Source organism: Frieseomelitta varia, unplaced genomic scaffold, assembly GCF_011392965.1.
Source record: "Frieseomelitta varia isolate USP_RPSP 00005682 unplaced genomic scaffold, Fvar_1.2 scaffold_532, whole genome shotgun sequence".
Lineage (NCBI taxonomy): Eukaryota > Metazoa > Arthropoda > Insecta > Hymenoptera > Apidae > Frieseomelitta > Frieseomelitta varia.
This window is the reverse complement of record NW_025110293.1, coordinates 653,219-669,061: the sequence shown is the minus strand read 5'-3', so window position 1 is coordinate 669,061 and position 15,843 is coordinate 653,219. Positions and strand designations below refer to the sequence as shown.

General features: G+C 40.5%; 1 protein-coding gene and 1 long non-coding RNA gene across 26 annotated transcripts in view; one reads left to right on the top strand and one right to left on the bottom strand.

Moving 5' to 3' along the window:
- The window catches only part of LOC122533483 (CUGBP Elav-like family member 4), a 571,418-nt gene that overhangs the window by 24,649 nt on the left and 530,926 nt on the right, over window positions 1–15,843 (bottom strand). For all 25 annotated transcript variants that reach the window (XM_043663247.1, XM_043663248.1, XM_043663256.1 and 22 more), the window contains one exon: window positions 3,220–3,299. In XM_043663247.1, the coding sequence (XP_043519182.1) occupies window positions 3,220–3,299 (80 nt within the window). The remainder of the gene's footprint in view (window positions 1–3,219; window positions 3,300–15,843) is intronic.
- The window catches only part of LOC122533487, a 151,920-nt gene continuing 146,108 nt past the window's right edge, over window positions 10,032–15,843 (top strand). Inside the window, exon 1 of the long non-coding RNA XR_006307720.1 lies at window positions 10,032–10,108. This is a non-coding gene — a long non-coding RNA (uncharacterized LOC122533487). The remainder of the gene's footprint in view (window positions 10,109–15,843) is intronic.

Sequence of the window (15,843 nt, the reverse complement as noted above, 5' to 3'; positions counted from 1 at the left end):
TGGCTTAATAAAGGAAATTGAAGAGAGGATATTTCGAGAAAAGTATTCCCAAACATTCGAGTAGCATGCCAACCCGACTCACATGGTAAACGTCTAGAATATTCTCGTTTACCAAGGACAAAGCTCGAGATTTTCCTCTCCTAAGTTCTCTATGTCTGCCCTTGGCTCGTTCTCTTTCGATATAGAGAGTCCTTGGAATGTTCTGCCCTGAGATCCCTCATATCTACGAGGCCCCCAACGCTACTCGCACATCCCTCGATTTAACAGGCCTTAATCATCACAAGGATCTTCCTCGACCCGAACGTTTTCGTCCTGTGACCAGTTACCTTGTATCCTGAAGCATCTCTAGTATATACTGTACCATCGTGCCACTTAATTGCTCGTCCTTTATGCAATCGATTCTCCGTCGAACACGTTTACTTGGTTATAAAACGGGAATATTTAGTTCATTGGATCTTTGTCATTGCGATAATAGAGCGAGAAACTCCTTCCTTCGTTAGAAGTAACGAAAAATTCTTCCGTTTTCAAAGATCGTGCGCCATATCTACGCGATCGTGAAAATTCTCTTTATTATTTCTCTCTCAATTTTATGCTGATGCGTCAGCGTACAAGAAATCACATTCGTATGCGAGTAGCGATGTACGTGCAAGAAATAGACCGAGAAACCGAGGATTGCTGTGTATCACGGGAAACTAGATCGAACGCAGCCAAATCGAATTATCCTTACAACGCTGCAATATCGTTCGCTGTATATTACGTTCTGAATATTACTGCAGAACGATTCTATCGCGATTCTATCGCGATAATTACTCACCGAAAGAACTGTTAATATTGAAATCGATCTCACAGTTTTCGGTCACGATACACCATTGCTACACGTATCACGTTTTGGTTTACGAACGCGAACGTTGAATAATGTATCTGAATCTCTCCTTAGAGACGACAGAGACAAGAATTAGTAGAGACGAGAGTAAGAATTAAAGAGTATTAGATGATAGACGCGAAAGAAAACCGTGTCCTACGAGCGTTTCATACGTAAAACGGGTGGACGATAAAATTTTAGTACAACTTCAATTCAGTAGGTTTAACGAGGGCGCGTCGCGCCGTGACGTCCCACCGATTATGAACGTTTCTACGAGGTTAATAAATCTAGAATCGTCCTAATGAAACGGCAAACTGCGTGTCTCGTGCCACACTCGGGTGATTTTGGCGGCCTCGAACCACTCGATGGAACGCGACGAAATCTCGTAACGTTGGTATCAAGATTTGCATAATTCGCAGTGATAATTAAGCGATCTGCATATTACGTTCCGCGCCATGTCAGTTTCTCTTTTAAGGGCAAATAGTCCCTGGCACGATCCTAAAGTTCCCTTTCTGTGCCCACAATTTCTCCTCGTATTTCGTTATTAGATTAGAGCGTTGTAACGAGTAATATTCACGTAACAGCCTCGCATCTGTCCCCGCCACGCCCTTCGGCTACGATGCAATCCGTGATTTCACACACGAGGCACACGCGTGACACGGAACGCGAATTTCTCGTTGATATTGGAAAATACGGGGCCGCGTTTTTTTTACTTTACCCGCCGGACCGATGGACGACGAAACAATTACCGGATACGTCGGAAAATATCGGGTGTACATGGACTTTCAACGTTTCTCGTACTTCGTTGCGTTCGTTTCTTTACGCATGTACGTTCGTAACGTAACATAAATTGCACCGTGCGCGCATGATTACTAAGTTTCTATGTAATTTCACGTACTTGAAAATGCTCTCACGAAGTAAAATTCTAATAAATCAATACGAGATGAAGGATGATAATATAGAAGATGAAAGAAAAGTTTTTATAAAGTATTTCTATGTGATATATAATAGTATATCAAGAATTTAAACAAAAAAAAAAAAAAAAAAAATAACGAAAGAGAATAAATATTATCCATTATCTTTTAATTAATTATGTTTGAAGTTCAAAGCTACGATTACGATGTTCTTTGTAATTTCTTTAACTTTCATCTGATATATTCTATAATTCTTTTCAGAAAAATATAGAGAGAAGTTTCGTTTCATTCAAAAAATACAGGAAATGTATATTAGTACGAAAATTTTAAAAGTACGAGCTTCAAGTATTCACTAACAAGCAATATAAAATGGAGCAAATATAAATCCCTGCAATTGTAAACACAAAGTATCACAGTAGATTCAGTTCTGTCGTCAGACAAGTCGTGCATTTCTCGTAGCAGTGTCCATGTATATCTAGTAGCATCTTCCATCAACCACTGATAGCTGGTTTGGTCGATGTTTCATCATTAATTGTCGAGCTGTTCTATTAAGCGGACTTGGATATGTCGATAAATATAAGGGAATAACTATAGAACGATAATAACGACGATAGCGGGAGAGGAATGTTGTATGGTCAAGTTCGGCAAGCGGCTTTGCGAACTTTCGCCAATCAGCAGGTGGAATCCCTCCCGGACGAAACTCACTGACAATTCAATTACAACTGGGAATTCCTGCTCCGACCCTAAGCTGAGAAAGTTTGGCGGTTTGATAGAAGCCATAGGAGATTCAGCGACGGAGAAGGAGGTGACCCACACTTCTCCAAGTGTTATGCAGATTTCTATTTGGCCAGTCATTAGATTGGAGGCACGGGATATTTGCTGGCACAACAGTCATTACGACAGCTGTCCACCCTGTACGATTTACCTCTTCCGTGGGACAGTCATCCATAAATCCAGGGATGCTCACACGTCATCCCTGTTATTTTCAACACCATTTGCCATGTCGAATTTTACGTATACGTCTGTTTGCGCAATTTCCTTAGAGCCATTGACGTGCATTTAATTATAATAATCAGTACTCGATGCACATTATTTAATTTAACGTAAATATGATAAAATCTTGGCCCCTTTTACAATTTACAAGCAAGTTCCTACGTAAATTATTACTTCACTGTATCTTTCGCAAATCAATTCGTGTATTTAAAAAAAAAAAATCACAGCCACATTCTATCGTTCTATCTATATATATATATATATATATATATATATATATATATATATATATATACACACACACACACACACATATTTTTTATTAATTAAAAAAAAAATTATTTCGTTGTTACAAGTTGCAAGTTTGTTGATTTAAACAAAACAAAAAATTTCAAATCGTTTCACGTCAGTTTTCGATATGTTTAGAAAAACAGTATAGCTCGCACTCACCGGCATAGTTTGGCTACCGTGTAAGGTATTGATCGCCGCTAGCGCTTCTTGATGTGATGAAAGTTTCACGAATGCACAGCCTGAAAATAAAAAAAAAAAAGAAATTTCATTAATCTTCGATGCTCGTATAAACAAGAGGATTAGATAAATGGTATTATCTCGCGACAAAGTTTTTTGACTGAACGATATCGATTAATCTTCGTTTTGCCCTCTCTTGTTCTCTTCACGCAAATGAAAATGTATGCGCGGTGCATTCGACACTTGGAAAAAAACGAAAATCACTTTGTCCAGCGAGGGAAAGAGTGAAAGAAGTTTCGTTTCCGCCATTGTCACAGAGTCGAGACCACCATCTCTAACGATGATGGAACGATTAATCGCCCCTACTCCCTGCTACGCGTGCTTATCGTTATAGTTAGATGGAGACGCGAAGACAAAGAACTCGAGGGTGCTTTGAAAAATTGACGCGCCAACGGAGCGCAACGTGCACTTAATAAAGGATGTTTACCACGAACGGAGAAACGCTCCGTTATCCAGGACAACACTCCTGGTTTCGAGCAATAACGATGCGTATCACAATGAGCAAACGATCCTGAAAAATTACTTCTATCTCTGATCGTTCGTAGAATAATCCAGAATGTCTCGTCGTACTGCTGGCGAATGGTTTTTAAAAATGTACAATCTCATAAAGTAAATAGCACATTGATCTATTTTTTGTATCTTTCTTATTATTTCTTGATCGTATACTTCACTCATATTATTATATAACTTAAGTTTTATATATAATATTATATATATAATACCATGTTATATTTATTAATAATATATCCGATATTTCAAATTGTTTTGATTCTTAGATAATTTTCATATTTATCATGAAATCTCTAACCTTGGATGTTCATTTGAAAAGAATAAAATTATCAGAGATGAATTAGGAATTTTGACGAGTTTTGTCGAAAACGGTTCGTACAGCCGAGGACAACTCGAGGCATCGAGATTCAGTTTCGTTGGTTATAAAATCTTTTGCTATTTAGCCGTTCCTATAGAGTTTGACGTGTTTCACGAAGGGGGAATTCGCGACAAGAATGGGGAAGAATGTCCGAAATCGGAGATAAAAGCGATCCGAAGTGTACATAGGTAGGTGGATAAGATTTTCTCGCGATTCAACCCCTGCCGTTCGCCGACATCGCAAGAATTTGTCCGAGCTTCCGAGCTTGCTCTGGCCCATCCCGCTATTCCTTCTTGTGCAAGCGAAATCTCCGACGAGGCTCTCGAAGACGATGCGCTCTTGAGATTTTTCTCTGCCGCTTCGGAGCAGACGGGTAGGAAGGTCGCGCGGAAATAAAAGAGTCGAATTTCTCGAAAGTTCGCGTTCCTATACGTGTACAGGCTCGCGTGCATATGTACTCCTTCTATTTCTCTCATCGCGTACACACGTGCCCGCGTGCGTACATATATATATCGTTAACGGACGCGTACGTATATAGCGTAGCTATACACACAGGTGTACAGTGAACGCGTGTGTTTGTCTGTCTATTCGTACGTGTATCTATGTTCGACGAGGCGGCTCCTTCTCGCCGGCTCGAAAACTATGTTTGCCCCCTCGAACAACGGCGAACAACAAACACTGGACAAACCGCTCGGCCCTCCGCCAACGACGACGACGTAGACTGGTTTCGTGGATCCCTCTCTTTCTCTCTCTCTCTCTCTTTCTCTCTCTTTTCGTTCCCATTTCGTCTCGAACCCTCCGTCGACCCCTTCGCGACCCCTTCCTAGACCCATCCGTTCCACTGTTCTCTCTTCTCTTTTCCCTCTTCGCCTGTATGCCACCACAGCCGTGTTCGAACCAATCGATAACGCCTGCGAGACTTTCCACTCATATATTTGATTGCTCGGCAAACATGTCTAAGTTTATTCTGCGGCCCCCCATCCCCTGTCCCGTCCACCCCCACCGATCTTCGTCGGAGCACTAACGCGCGCTGCTTGCGCGAGTCTACCGGCCGAACGCTAGACTTTCCGATACGTTGGAAACTCTCCAATGGGAGGGGGGATGCGGTGTGAAACCAACTGTTTCTTCTTTTTCTTCTTTTTTCTTTTTTTTTATTATTGTTACACTCGAGATAATTTGATCGTATTAGAACAACGTGTTTATAGTCGTCGACCAAGACACACAGGTGATTGAGAAGGGAATCGTCGGGTTTTAATCTGGACTCGAGGTAATCTTTAGCTGAGATTTCATCCCGTTGACTTGTCACCTCGAATTGAAAAGCGATTGTTTACGTCATCTTGGTGTTGACGCCACTTCTCGCAGGAGAGACATGAGCGAGCCGCGAAACTCGATTACTTTTAGTCTTAGTTGTTGTCATTCAAATCAAACACGCTCGTGTTTCGTTTTATAATTTAAAATACGTGTAAATACGATAGAAGCCATAATGGATACACTTACCTATTCCGAAATTTTCCAACTGGCGAATATCAGAATCAAAATCAACTTATCATGCTATCGAGTCGAGAAGTATAAAGAAATATTTTTCATATATTTTAATATCCAATGCTTAATCCTTTCACTTGATGTAATTCTCAAACTTTATTAGATATGAAATCTATTGATTTTTTTGTCGGTTTTTGATTCGAACTATTCCAAGTTGCTAACGATCTCATTATCCGTGGAAAACTGACCAAACTCCAAAGGAATTTATATCCCTTATCGATCAAGCGAGAGTTAACAATTGAATTAATTCGCGGGGACGTCGAAAATCACATTAAGTTCGGGTCTAATTGTTTTTTCAATGGAGGACCACGAAAATTATCGGTACTATGCGGTTTATTCCGAAAACTTTCGCTTCTGCGGTAAATTAACGCACCCTTTGTTTGTTCTGTCATCGAAGTAATACCCGATTCGTTGATGCAACATAAAAATAGGTATAATAGTGCTACCGACGAATAGCGTAGTGCTCTTGTTTTTATGCAAACTCAAATGAAAAATACGCTGCTCGAAATGCTGTAAACCTCACGGCACGCGCGCGTTCGCATTGCACGAACAAATACCGAAATTCACAGTAAATCGATGACGTATATTTGTTTTTGCAACAGTTGCAAGTGAACTGTACATGGTCAACATTATCATTCATTCACGGTGCATTGAAATTTTAAGCAACAATAATTGCATCTATCCTCTACAAAAAATATACGATTCGAAACGTAAGAAAAACGCAATTGCGTTTGATAAATGCTTCAACTTTCCACTATTTACCGTGTTTAATAAATTTGACAATTTGATTACAAGCTGATCATGCTGCGTACTTTATTCTTAGATAAATAGTGTTCATTAACGCGTGAATTCTAATTAAATTTAATTAGCGCATCTCGCGATATCACTTAAAGAAGAAGAAAACTTTGTTTTCCATTTCAATCAAGAGATAAAAATAGAGATAGCGTAGATGATATCGTACAAGCAATAAATATCAGTATCATTTGGACAGGCATTCGCACGCAACCCCAAACACGTTCAGTTAGGGGTTGTCGACACGCGTCTGAACGTTTCTGTGTCAATGGGTGGGGCTCTTATTTTTTCAATAACTAACTGAGAAAACTCACCGCAAGGACTATGGGAAACACGCAGCAAGATAACTATTTGAAATGGATTATGCGAGATTTAATGTCAAGTCGTTCGTTTTATTTTGTTTGCTATGATATATGCAAACAAAATTGTTCCTATTTGAGCGAGTGAAGATCGTTTCCCAGAAATGGAGGAGAATTGGGAAACGTGGCGTTGAAAATGTTAACCGGCGAAGCGTATTATACTTTTTTGATATTAATTTTTACCGCGAAACGCGTTTTATTAGAATCTACCGTGCCGCGGCGTGTCGTGTGATAAAAGCCACCGCGCAGAGCTCATTGTTCTCCGAGCACAAAATCGGGGCACTTTTCGAAATACGAAAGGGTAGAAATGAACAAAACGGGGGTTACGTGTAAATCGTTTGGACATATGCTTGATAACTACCGTTCGAGTTGCCGGCATGACGTGAAGTTTGTGTGCTGACACCGGGAACCGGGGACCAAACGAATCAATTTCATTGATGAAGCTACTAAATCCGGTGCAGGTTGAACGCGAGCACTCGTAATTGGTACAACGGTCGGTTTTACAAAGTACATAGAGCACGGCTGTGTCGAAGCCAGAAACGAACTAAAAAATAAAGGAAAAAAAGAAAAAAATGGAGAAAAAAAAGAAGGAAAAACGAAAAAAATAAAAAGCGCGCGCGTAAGTGTACGAGAGAAATAGCGGGACAAAGAGAGCGGTGCGGGACAAGCGAAAGCAGAGGTAGGATAAGGGGCGGGATTAAAAACGCTGACAAAGTTACTAAACACTCGTGTGCTCAGCCCTTTTTATATTCGCGAGATGAAACCAGGGCGTGCGTGTGGTGGTCGGAGAGAAAGGGTGGAAAAAGGTAAAAGGGAAAAGGAAAAAAGGAAAAAGGACGAGCATCGAGGCTTGCAGGAGAGCCTCCAAAGCCGGCGGAAAGAGAAGCACAAATGCAAATGTAAACGTCGAGGAAAGGAGATACAGAAAGTGTGGATATAGTATATGGCGGCAAACTAGGAATTCGGTATAAGAGATTTGCAGGTTTGCCACAGGGTACGCGGCGGAGAGGGGAGAACGAAGGGAGAAACAAGACATGTAAATCCAACGGGAGATGAACCAAAAAAANAAAAAAAAAAAAAAAAAAAAGAAAAAAAAGGGAAAGAAAAAAAACAAGGAGAAAGAGGGAAAAATAAAAATGAATACTGTGACCTTTACAGTGCAGAACGGACGAAGATGGACAAGGTTCGAGAAGTCGTCTCTTCAATTTTTTTATGGAACTAAAACCTCCTTTGTGTACCGTTCTCGTGAAGCGTAACACTTTCTGGCATAAAGAGTACTTTGAAAAGGAGCTTGAAATATTGTTTGCTTGCCGTAAAAGCACTTGCTGTTCTATCGTGAAAAAGTATTCTTATATCCTGAAATGAGTTCGTGCTTGTACAAACGGATGTTCGAAATAAAATACATACGTAATATCCCTTTGATCACGATGCACACTTGATTAAAAATAAATACATGTACGCGCGCACCCTTTTGTTAAGACAGTATTGCAGAACACTTTACGTATAATATTTCTATTTGAAACGCGAAAGCACCGAAAGCATCGTTCTTCTATCACGACGATACTGATAAATTCCAAATTTTTCCGGTTAAAAGGTTTTATAATGCTTTTAGAACTTTCTGGCACTTCCAACGAGATTTTCATTAATTCAAGTTCGAAAGTACTGTGTAACGTTAATGTAACGTACTTGCACGAGTTAAAAAAAAAAAAAAAAGAAAAAGACTCTAGAATCTGGTATCCTTGTTTATTCGGAAAAATCGATGAATGACTTTAATATAGTTTACATTACGTATCTGAAACTACAATTAACAGAAGTGTCGCTAGAATTTTGTTTCCGTCGTTGACGCAATGTCAATTCAGTGTTTCGTTCGGTGAAAAAATATTTGGTATATTTAGGAGTGAGAGACAAATGAGATACCCAAGCGTAGAATGCAAGAAAACGTGTTGTACAAGACGAGAGATGGTAAGTATAATACAGAGGAACGAAATGCCATTATAACGCGGACACGGGTGAATCCCGGAGGGATGCAGAGAGCGCGCGAAACGGAACGGGAAAGAAAAACGGAAGAAGACAAAGAGGTAGACACGTACGAGAACGAAAGGGACGTGACAACACCCGGAAAACGGCGTTGCTATGCTATTATTACGAGAAGATAAATTTCCTACCGGAACGTCTCTCTTTCTGCATTTGGAAAATATCGCGACGTCTCTCATTTTCGGTGGCACTCAGCTAAATCACATACTACTTACGTAACCGCTGGACGTTTCTACCGCAATGTATCTACCTGCATTACGTCTACTTTATGACACGCATGGTGTCTTGTTCGTAACATAAAACATAACGATACATTAACAAAAATGTCGCGGAAAAGTTAAGCCATCTAAAAGGAAATTCCAAGGATTTGCTCAATGTTTTTTTTTTTTTTTTTATCATCGTGTTTCCGATCTGAACCTCAGAATTTTGTGAAATGTAATCAGATTGAACTCTTCTTTATATTATGATAAATTATTGCTCGGCACAATTTTTGGTACAATACGATTCTTTTGATACAATTTTTTGCTTTTGCTTGGCTTCTGCTGCTATTTGTTTTTTTTTTTTTTTTCATTTCATGGCAGTCGTGAAGAAATGCAGCTCCCACAATTTCACTATATCGTAAAAAATAAGTGAAAATCGAAGAAACGCATTTCAGCGTGGCGGGGGTCACCGGTAACCCCCAGTAAAATAAATAGCCCATTAAACATAGTATACCTATCGTATAAAAACAGATTCATGTTAGCGTCTTGGACAAGTCGTGCAATAGCTATTTGATATTCAACGTGATATTCAACGTAATGAGTCACAATTTCACGAGAGCAAAATACCCGTAACGTTTGCATTGTTCGCAATTAATTTTACGAAACAAAATCAAATCAGATACGTTAAATAACATATTCTAAACAATTGCATAATTACTTTTAACTTTTGCATGTACTAGAATGTAATTATTGTGACTTTTTGATTAGAAATGGCAACAGATAGCATATGACTTGTTGACAGTAAATTAGTATAAACAATTACTATAAATTTAGTGCAATTTACGAGCAATTACTTTAGTTAACGTAAGATGTTAATCAATTTCTCACGTACCCCGATGAGTAACCACTTGAATCGTTTGACGTTGTTTCAGAAATGCAGTCGAGAAGACGTGGGCGACTGAAGGGAGGACACGGTGCTGGTTATGACTTAATTGCGAACATTTGCAACGAGAAACGTAAGTTGAAGAGAAAGAATGAATTTACCGAAGATTTTTCTATCCGCGGTATTAAGTATCCGAAGTGTGTGACATCAGAAATAGAGAGGTAAGAAGCCGACAAGGAAAGTACGCCGCGGCGTCCCTTTACGGTCGTTTTGTAATTGACGGTGGCCTATGCCCGTTGGGAGTGGCCCTTCCAGCAGATTCATCTAGATTACAGTGCAAAACTAGTCTCCGCTTGGCGTATTTACCCGGCATTAAATTACACAGACGGTCGCGCGCGTCGACGAGGGTTGAGCGTCGTTCGGCGCTTTACCGGTTTACTTTCATCACATCCAATATTGATCACGCGCAACGTGCGAGCTTTATTTATGCAACGGAGTGTATTGTTGTAACGGCAACTACGGAAATCGTGTCCCGGTTTGATCAGCCGCGTCACATTTACTTTGGATTTTGTCGAAGCCTTTTCTCGTTATCTTTCTGGTTACCCCTGGCATTCAGCTCTGGTCAAGGTTTAACGCGTTCTAGTTAAAAACCAAATCTTCGGCGGATCAAATACGATCGCGTTCCAGTTGCGTTCGTGGATGAAATTCTGTCTTTCGACTTGAAAACAGCGACTTGATCGAGAGCAAATCAGTCTTTTGTGAAATCATTATTGATAACATTGGTGAAAAAGCTAGTAGATAATCGTTCAGCATTTTTCTTTTTTTCTTTTTTTTTTCTTTTTTTCATAAAACTGTTATGTAACACTGCTGATGCTTGAAATATGTAAATGACGTGTGCCCCGGGAGAATTGAAATCAAAATATTCATCGCGCGTAATATCGATTTGGCTTCGGATTCGCTTTCTAAGAATCCGAATACGTTCCCTGAGAAATTCCGCTACAGCCTCGACTACGGAAATCGGGAACCGCTTTGATCCGAGTGTCGCGTTTACTGCGAATTTCGTCGGGGCTTTTTGTCGCACCTGCTCAACCCTTTCCGCCTTTTTGCTCTAGCTGCAACAGATGTTCCTCGAATTTTTTAAGGGTGTGTAAAAGGAGCGCGACTAAACGCACGCGCGCGCTTAAAAATCTGCGAATATTTGTTACAGATTTTCCTCTGCGCGTGCAACGATTTTGTAAAAGTCCTTTTGCAAACATAAAGATTTCTACATTTTAAACAAGTTTAAATCAGTTATATGCACTTTGGATAGTCTTCGAAAAATATAGAAAAATTCTAATTCTATATTTCATAACTATATGTATAACTATACAATAATCGTGTACAAATTTTCAGAAAATCCGTATAGGTATTTATAATATGCAATATAATAAAGATACATGAATATAGTAACATTTAAGTATCAAAAACAAGTGATCGTAATTATAGACAGAATTACAGAATATAAGGATCGACAAATTGAACAACTATACACGGGAATAAAATTAATGCGAATCTTGCATGTAATCGCATGGGAATTTAATTGATTAAATTTAATATATTTATAAATTGATAAAAGGATTTGTGCATTTAATTATTTATCTCTTAGGATTTCGTCAGTGTGACGTCAAAAAATTAAGAACAATGGGGGACAAACTAGGTTCAATATAACATTTCAAAATATATTTCATATCCGTTAAAAAATCCCGGCGGCCTTTAGGGGCGGTTCCGTTCCATTTCTAGCAACGGAGTGAACGCAGAATTTTTGAAATACTGCGAGTTCGTTACGGCATGTTGCGCAATTCGCTCTCGAGTAATTCTGGTAATACCAGCAATCATCCTGTCGCCGGGTTAAGCTCTGATAAGCTTTCGATGTCTTTTCGTTCGCGGTTCAGATCGAAAATGACGGTTGTTGGAACATGGGGAAAGGCTGCCGACTTCCCATGGGGAATCTCTCTGTTTTTCTTGTTGGAGCGCGGCAAATACAACCTATACTTTCCCACCCTTGTCGATTTCTCCCTATTTCCTCGTCGTTGTTGCGTCGTGGAGAATCTCTCGTTACTAGTTTCTTTTGTCTTCTGTTTCTTTCTTGTTCTTTCTTCTTCCAGTAATTATCGCGACTGCGAAATTACGTCGGTTAACGTAAAGATTAATAACTTGATATATCATTCGTATAATTTTGAACGAAGTTTGAACGATCATGTAGATTAACGAGCGTGCAGAGGCAGACGTACAAATACGTCGAGTCACTTGGCGCAATCACGGAAGGATCCGCGAAAGATTAATTAATAAAACCGAGAGTTCGGTTCTCGTTCGATTTACATAGGAATATCCGGCGCTTTTACGTACAGACGGCCGACTCTAATTTGAACGGAGTTCAAAGTGAAAATTTCCCGTCGCTTCTGCACGATCGCGCTGATTCTCTGGTGCGAGTTGGGGAGGTGGGGAGATAGGATCCGCACGCGCAAATGGTCGTGCAGAAATGACCAAAGAGAACAATAAGTCGAAGGGGTGGCTTGAGAAGAGAGAAAGTGGCACGTTGTCCTTTGGAGGTCATAAAGGAAGTCGCGGTAAAGGCACCGAGAGAGAGAGAGAGAGACCCCGGGACATGGTGGAAAGGGGGAGGAACTAGTCGAAGGAAGGAGAAAAGGGGTGGACGTTTCGAGGAGTAAAAAGAGTCGGAAGGAAAGGGGGATGCAGTGGAGCAAAGGAGAGTCTCCGGGCTAATTAAATAACTAGCAAAGTCACCTAGCAACTTGGCACCTCAGCCCCGAGTCCATCCCCTTTTCCAAGTCCCGCGGTCTTTCTTACCGCTGGCTTCTACGCTTCCGTCTGTCTTTCTCTCACACTTCGACCCTCCTTCTGTCGGTCTCGCTTCATGGTGCGAATGCACCCTCGTCGCCCACGACGTCACCTCGTTATTTAATTAAACTTCGCGGAAGCAGCTCGCGGCTGCTTGATACCGAAGCACGTAGCTCGTCACCTTCCATTTTCCTCGTCCCCTGCCATTTCTTATTTTCGTTCTTTTCTCGCAAATCATTTGCGGAACGTGGACGTCGGCGCGAACAGCCTGCTATAATTGTTAAAACGTCAACGCGACGGCCGGCAAGCTTGATATTCACTGTTATTTCTCCTACTTTTTCACACGCTCCTCGAGGTGGGACTTCTCGATTCGTCAGTTACGTAATTTTTTCAGTCATTTCGAATAGATATTTTCCGCTCCAGTTTCATCGCGAATCGTACGCAGGTTTTTTGTCCGAGTTTTCTCCTCGTCAACAGAGTCGGGGAAATAGTTGAATAAAATTTTGATATATGGATTACACCGGAATATTTTTGCATTTGAACGTGAGACTCGTTTGATCGTTATCCGATTTGGTTCGTAGCTTTTAAACATTTTTTTTTTTTTTTATGGATTAGAACGGTCCCGATGAACGAGAAAGATTTCGGATTATGTACGTTTAATGGAGAGCAACGCCATTTTATACAATACATTGTCGGACATGTCAACACGTCGATGAAATATAAAAATCCCTCTTCGTTGAAAACTTTGAAGGCATAAACGTGCATAAGGCACGCGACGTAAAGACGTTTTTAAGAAATATTACTAAACGATTAATTCTCTCTCGGATGATTAACGACTACATTTATAACGAAAAAAAGAAATAGAAAAAAAGCTGGAACGTGATCCGCTGTTCCTTCTACCAAGAATTACCGTTTCCCTTCGACTTTTACTAATTTCGTCGGAAATGTAGCAAGGGCTGTAACTGGACGTCACGAAGGGGTCCCAAGAGAAGTCTCACCGTGAACCGTTAATTTACTGCCACAAAAGTAAACCGCGCAGGATCTTGGAAGAAGTTGCTTTCGTCTCCCTTATTCCAATCTGCTTCCTATCACGATCATATTTCTGCTGATACAAATATTGAAAATATTTGCTCTCGTGTAATGGATGGAAAAAATTTCTGGACTAAACAAAAAGAAATAAGTTATTAATTCCTGTTTGCAACGTAAATATTTGTTACACACACACACACACACACACACACCAAATACCAAATACCAAATTCACGACAAACGTGCAATTTTCCATTTTAAAAAACGAGTACTTCTGGTAACTTTGGGGGAGATTTTTGAAATACTGCGTTTTCGACGGGAACGAGGTACCGAAGAAATAGAAGCGAGAAACCCGGTGAAGGATTATGATCGGCTATTGTGGCACGTTCTCCAGTTCGATGTAAATTTGTTTAGAGTAGCCCGAGGGCTATCGCGATGCGCTATCCTGACCGACAGGAGTTTAATTTTGAGAAACGCAAACATCCCGTAATTAAGCAGACCCGGAGAACAGGACCGAAGGGTATGCCTGTGGAGACCCAGTGAAAAACCACTCATAATTGCCAACCGAATCAATATTTGAACTCCCTTTATAGTGCTGAATGGTCAGTAAGGACTGATGGACTCTCGTTCATTGCACGTACGCACTATGCAAGCACTTTTACTCCAGCTGGAATCGAGGGTTTCTCGATAAGGAGACTTTGCTGAAATATAGTTGATCCGTAAAAGGAAGAAAGAAAGAAAGAAAGAAAAACGCGAGTATTTTGCATAAATTATTGGCAACGATATATTCGGATATATATTCTCACTTTCGTCGTAGTGTTAGATTATAATTGAGATCAAGTACATCGTACACACGTGACAAAATGTGAGATACTTTATCAGAGGACACAAGAGAACTGAAGGTAAACTTTCTTAATTCAAACGGGACGGAGATCTTATGACGGAGGATGTCCCGAGTTGAAAAGATGAAACTCGACTTTAGATGGCGCGAGAACTTCGAAATCATTGTCCAAGTAAACTTTCTAACCCTGTAGCGGAGAGATCGAGACTTCACTCGAGAACCAATTAAAAATTATACTCCACTCTTTCCACTTGCGACGCCAGCGTAGATGAGATTCTCTACAAAAATATTATATTTCTTTTCGCTCAACTTTCGTTCATCGTTTTAAACGTACACGAACGATACGGATTAATTTCAGCTAGATTACACAAGCCTTCGGAAGTTCGGGAAATAGCAGAGCGCTCGTGTTTACAACGCGGACCAATATTCGTTTCGGCCATGGCTTTTGCAGTAGCAGCTTGTGTCAATAACTCTTTTATTATACCGCGAGTTCGCCGGAGAAAAGAGGAGGTTTTCCGCTATTTATTTTTTCAGCAAGAGCACACAAGCCAGATCGGTAGAATCAATCATGCATCTTCGTCAAAGAGATCTCTGTCTTATCAAAGAGCACCGGCACAAACTAAACTGCTATACGCTAGTTGTCAACTCAAACGATATCGCCAACTTTATCCAATCTAATCCGACTGATGCACAGCCTCTTGTTTGTCGCGTACTTCTATTGGCCTTCGATCGCCAGAGGCATCTCGGCGAATCTATAAACGACGTGTATTGCACGCTGCTATCGACACTTGACCCGCGGCGGTACGAGCACGAACCTGTGAATCGAACCTAGGAAGACTAAACCGTGCCCCCTTCGTCTCTTTGTTGCGCTGTTTCTTTCGTGCTCGCGTCGAATGCGTCAATTTTGTAAATAACGTTTCGCAACACTGACGTCTGTCTGTAATAAACCAAGTAGAAGAAGTAGATTCCGAGAAACTCGTTTTCATGAACGTTCGCTGGGATTTGTCGAAATTTATCGGTGACTCTGTAAAGTCAGCTGCTACAGCAGCGTGTTATCTGCTTTCGAACAATCGCGAAATCGCGAGTCACCGCCAAGTACAAACTCGCTAAGTACTTTATTGAAAAGTTGCGGCGAAAGTACGGATCCCGGGGGTTTTTAA